The following is a 5,643-nucleotide window of genomic DNA, read 5'->3' on the forward strand; positions in this document are numbered from 1 at the left end:
TCTATACAAAAGGATAAAACCAAACATGCTCCAGGCCTTCTAGGAATCAAACAGGGAGATCGGAAAAGCCTCCGCAGCTACATGAAAAGATTCAATAAAGCATGTCTCGACATACAGAACCTCCCAACAGAAGCGGCCATTATGGGACTCATCAACGACCTATGAGAAGGACCCTTTAGCCACTCCATATCCAAGAAGCATCTGACATCTCTGAACGAGGTACAAGAACGGGCCGAAAAGTATATCAATATGGAGGAGAACTCCCGATTAGGAGAAACCTCCAAAACCGGATTCTCCTATCCACCTCGGGATAAGGATAAAGAGTCCAGGAAAAAAGAAGACCAATTCGCAAAAAAGCCCAAGAAATACCATAACTACACCCCTCTTCGAGAAATCTTAGTAGATGTCTACCGGGAAATATGGAACACAGAAAAGATTCCACCTCCTCCCCTAATTAAACACAAGAAAAGAGGAAATCGGACCGAGTACTGTGAATACCACCGAGTCTAAGGGAACCCCACTAATGAATGCTACGACTTGAAGAACATCATAGAAAAACTGGCTCGAGAAGGAAAGCTAGACCAATTCCTGGCCAACAGAACGGACGAACCAAAGAAGAGAAGGGATGAAGAAGAGGGACGAGCTGAACGACCTCCTCACACCCTAGAAAGGCACGTTCATATGATCAACGGAGGATTCACAGGAGGAGGAATCTCCAAATCATCCTGGCAGAGATACCTTAAAGAAGTGTACCATCTCGGGAAAGGGGATAGGTCATCCGACCTCCCCACCACCGCCTTCACCAAAGAAGACGCCGCGGGCATCATCCCCGGGCATGATGATCCCGTGGTCATTACCATCATACTCGCCAATGCCAATCTCCACCGAACACTGGTCGACCAAGAGAGCTCTGCAAACATCCTATTCAAATTTGCCTTCGACAAGCTCAGACTACAAGAAAAAGAGCTCAGAGCATATCCCAGCAGCCTGTTCGGACTAGGAGATGCCCCAATCCAACCACTCGGGTACATCACACTACACACAACCTTCAGAAAAGAAATGCGGTTCAGAACGCTGAGTATAGACTACATCGTAGTCGACCTGAGCTCCGCATACAACGCCCTCATAGGCCGGACCACACTAAATCAACTCGCTGCTGTAGTCTCCACTCCACACGTATGCATAAAGTTCCCAACTCCAGAAGGGATAGCCACCATCAAAGGAGACCAAAAGCTCACGTGACGCTACTATAATGAAAGCCTGAACCTAAAAGGCGACCCCAGAGGAAAAGAATCCAATGCCATTGAACTCGGAGGAGCCCGGGCTCGAGAAGAACCGTCATCAACCAGAAGGCGAGATAGAAGAGGTCCAAATCGAAGACTCTCAAGACAAAATAACAAACATAGGCGCAAACTTAAAGGAATGACTAAAGGAGCTACTAATAAAGTTCCTAAAGGATAATTCCAACCTCTTCGCATGGAAAGCCGCAGACATGCCCGTCATAGACCCTGGATCTCGACCAATACAACAGAAGCGCAGAAAGCTCGGCCCGGAGAGGTCACAAGTCGTGGAGGAGCAAGTACAATCTCTACTAGTGGCAGGGTTCATAAGGAAAGTCAAATTACCCACTATGGCTATCCAATATCGGATTGGTCAAAAAGCCAAATGGAAAGTGGCAAATGTGCGTCGACTACACCAACCTCAACAAAGCCTGCCCAAAAGACCCCTACCCCCTCCCGAACATCGACACCTTAGTCGACGCCTCGTCGGGATACAAGTACCTTTCCTTCATGGATGCCTACTCAGGGTACAACCAGATCTCGATGCATCAACCCGAACAAGAGAAGACCTCGTTCCTAAACCCGAAAGTAAACTACTGCTATGTAGTCATGCCATTCGGGCTCAAGAACGTGGGGGCTACATATAAGAGGCTGATGAACAAAATCTTCGCCGAGCACATCGGGAAGCTGATGGAAGTCTACGTAGATGACATGCTGGTAAAACACAAAATGAAGAAATACTTCTGCCAGACCTCGCTGAAGTATTCGGCACTATAAGAAAGTACGAGATGAGACTAAATCTCACAAAGTACACTTTCGAGATGGAAGCTGGCAAATTCCTAGGGTTCATCCTCACCCAGAGAGGGATTGAGGCAAATCTAGATAAATGTCACGCTATACTCAACATGAAAAGTCCAACCTGCGTCAAGGAGGTACAGCAGCTAAATAGAAGGCTAGCAGCCCTACCTAGGTTCCTAGCTGGATCGGTCTTAAGATCTCTCCCTTTCTATGCAACACTAAGGAAAGGAAAGAGGTTCGACTGGACCCCAGAATGCCAACAAGCCTTCCAAGACTTCAAAACATTCCTAGGGAAACCACATATCCTAACCCGACCTCGACAAGAAGAAGAACTGATACTATACCTCGCCGTTGGAAGTTGAGCAATAGCATCAGCCCTAGTCAGAGAAGACGACAACGGACAACAACCAATATACTTCATCAGTAAGGCTTTACAAGGGGCTGAACTAAACTACCAAAAGATAGAAAAGTTCGCCTATGCACTCATACTTACTTCCCGATGACTACGACCATACTTTCAACCCCACACCATTAGAATACGAACCAACCAACCCATAAAAGGTATCCTACAAAAAACTGACTTAGCTGGAAGAATCCTAAAATGGGCGGTCGAGTTGTCCAAATTTGACCTTAAGTACGAAGCTCGGACAGCCATCAAGTCCCAGTACCTGGCCGACTCCATCACAGAATACACCGACACCCCAGGAACCCCAATTGACTGGAACCTCTACGTTGACGGCTCATCAAACAAAACCGGAAGTGGAGCCGACGTTATCCTAGAAAGCGATCCAGGAACCCAGCTTGAACTCTCCTTACGGTTCGAATTTCCCACCTCAAATAACAAAGATGAGTACAAAGCTCTACTGGCTGGCCTGAAGCTGGCTAGGAAAGTCGGAGCCCAAAAGCGTACCATCTTTAGCGATTCACAAGTAGTCACCTCCCAAATAGAAGGAAGCTACCAGGCAAAGGATCCCACCATGAAAAAATATATGGACAAGACCAGAAAATAGCTCAGAAAATTCATGGGGTACGAAGATCGACATATACCTCAGGAACAAAATGCTCGAGCTGATGCACTTTCGAAACTAGCTAGCATCAAACCAGGGGACAACAATAGAAGCCTCATCCAAGAAACACTGGAAAACCTATCAACCTCGGAAGAAGAGAAGGGCCTAAACATAACGGACCAAGACCAAGGGTGGATAACACTCATAATTAACTACCTCAAATCCAAAACACTCCCTGTAGATAAAAAGGAGGCAAAAAGGCTTATACGAGAAGCACAATATTACACCCTAGTGCACAACGTCCTATACAGGAGAGGGTTCTCAATGCCCCTCCTAAAATGCGTCCCGACTTCCTCCACAAAAGAAGTCCTTGAAGAAGTCCACAGTGGCATGTGCGGCAACCATCTCGGGGCACGAGCTCTTTCGAAAAAGGTATTCTGAGCCAGCTTTTACCGGCCGACTCTACAAAAGGAAGCAACAGAGTTTGTCAAAATATGCCCCCCATGCCAGAAGCACGCTGACTTTCATATCGCCCTCCCCGAAAAACCCATCTGCATCACTTCACCCTGGCCATTCGCAAAGTGGGGGCTCGACCTCTTCGGACCATTTTCCCAAGGATCGGAGCAAGTCAAGTTCCTCATCGTAGGAATAGACTACTTCACGAAGTGGATTGAGGCAGAGCCATTGGCCGTCGCCACCGCCCAAAGACATCGGAAGTTCCTATACAGAAACATTGTCACAAGGTTTGGAGTCCCCTTCTCTATCACCACGGACAATAGTACTCAGTTCACTGACACGGGCTTCAGAAACCTGGTAGCTGATCTGAAAATCAAGCACCAGTTCATCTCAGTGGAACACCCACAAGCCAACGGACAGAAAGAAGCCGCCAACAAAGTCATATTGGCTGGGTTAAAACGTAGACTTTAGGATGCAAAAAGGAGCCTAGAATGAAGAGCTCCCACAAGTCCTATGGACATACCGGACAACGCCACACTCCACAACTGGAGAATCACCCTTCCAACTTGCTTACAGAATGGAGGCAATAATTCCCGTAGAGGTGGAGGAAAGATCCCCTATAGTGATCTTCTATAATGAAGATACCAACTCCCAAGCACAAAGGGAAGAGCTCGACCTACTTTCAGAAGTCCAAGAAAGAGTTCGGATTAGAGAGGAAGCGCTAAAGCGTCGAATGGCTTCAAGGTACAACCGGAAGGTAATCCAATGAAGCTTTGCTACCGACGACCTCATTCTAATCCAAAATGATATCGGAGCGGGTCGGTCAGGAGAAGGGAAGCTAGCAGCTAACTGGAAAGGGTCATACCGAGTCACAGAAGTACTAGGAAAAGGTTACTATAGGGTAGCCGACCTCCAAGGGCAGGAGCTCCTGAGGTCATGGCACGCCTGTAACCTAAGAAGGTACTACAGCTAAAAAAAGGTCTCAAGCCAAGGTGCGCTCTTTTTCCTCTATAGGGTTTTTTAATGAGGCACCAGGCCAGGACCTAAAAGCTGCTCGACTAGTAGGGTAAGCCCTCATATGTACATACTTTTATTTATATTTTTTATTTTACTACTTGAATAAAAATTTAAGAATCCCTAAAAAGTTTTCTACCAAGACGCATTAATTTACACTCAAAATAAACGCAAAATTCATCGCCCGACCAGGAAAGGTCGGCAAGGTGAAGCGACAAAGCCCAAGTTAATGTGAGAAGTTATAAAAAGTAACCCATATAAAGTGGTCTGACGAGGTCGAACTAGAATGGGATTACTAAAAATAATTTAAGAAGGTCCGATAGAGAAGTCGGACCAGCGAAAAGGATCACTAAAAAGGGAACAACACCACACAAAGGCCAAAAAGGTTGAAAAACCTAGTACCGAAGTGCTTAGTTAAAGGGTACGATTCCGAAAAAGGATGCTACTTAAAAAGCAAAACACGATCCCAAACCCAAAACAGAGCTAAAAAGTTGTCCAAACAAACTAAAAAGAAAAGGTTCTATGTGAGAACACTACCTAAAAAGTTATTGAAAATGGACTAAAAGCCCGGATAGCAAGCCGCGAGGATGACATCGCCAAAGCAGAAGGGGGTCAACACAACTAAGATAAGGCGTGATCCAAAAGGCAAAGGTAGAAATTTACACTACCTCAGAAGATGTCGGACCAGAAAGCTCCGAACATCTAAATCCCAAGAGCATATGAGCCCACGAAGGGATGCCATTTCCAAAACATAAGGCCATACAAAGGTTGAAAGAACAACCTCAAAACAAAAGCACCTCGCCAAAGCCAGTCAGTGCACCACCAGAACAGATAGAAACAGAAATTAAAACATTGAAAACTCAAAGGCTGCCCAACGGCAATCCCAAAGAGTAAAAGTGTTTTTTTTTTCTAAAAAACCAAAAGTTGCTAAGAAGAACCTTCAAAACGTCAAAAGAGTTATGTAAATAGTTACAAAACCAAGAATTCAACAGGTCCACAAGTCGGACGATACCAATACATCATAAAAAGAAAGATAAAAAAGGAATTACAAAGGATCCAGCTTTGTCCCAATCGCAGCATCCTGAGGG

General features: G+C 45.7%; 1 protein-coding gene across 1 annotated transcript; it reads left to right on the forward strand.

The window, feature by feature from the left end:
* Positions 1 to 3,100: 3,100 nt before the first annotated feature.
* On the forward strand, positions 3,101 to 4,012 carry LOC130966861 (uncharacterized). The gene is made up of 2 exons (XM_057891683.1): positions 3,101 to 3,517; positions 3,752 to 4,012. The coding sequence occupies exons 1-2, from the start codon at positions 3,101 to 3,103 to the stop codon at positions 4,010 to 4,012; spliced, it is 678 nt and encodes a 225-aa protein (XP_057747666.1).
* Positions 4,013 to 5,643: the final 1,631 nt, after the last annotated feature.

This window comes from Arachis stenosperma, chromosome 3 (assembly GCF_014773155.1).
Source record: "Arachis stenosperma cultivar V10309 chromosome 3, arast.V10309.gnm1.PFL2, whole genome shotgun sequence".
NCBI lineage: Eukaryota > Viridiplantae > Streptophyta > Magnoliopsida > Fabales > Fabaceae > Arachis > Arachis stenosperma.

What these genes read in the sequence shown, in the direction of transcription:
- LOC130966861 (XM_057891683.1), top strand. Translation starts at nt 3,101, where the DNA reads ATGGGGTACGAAGATCGACATATACCTCAGGAACAAAATGCTCGAGCT. An exon ending in CACGAGCTCTTTCGAAAAAG is followed by an intron (nt 3,518 to 3,751) that starts GTATTCTGAGCC and finishes TACTTCACGAAG; the next exon opens with TGGATTGAGGCAGAGCCATT.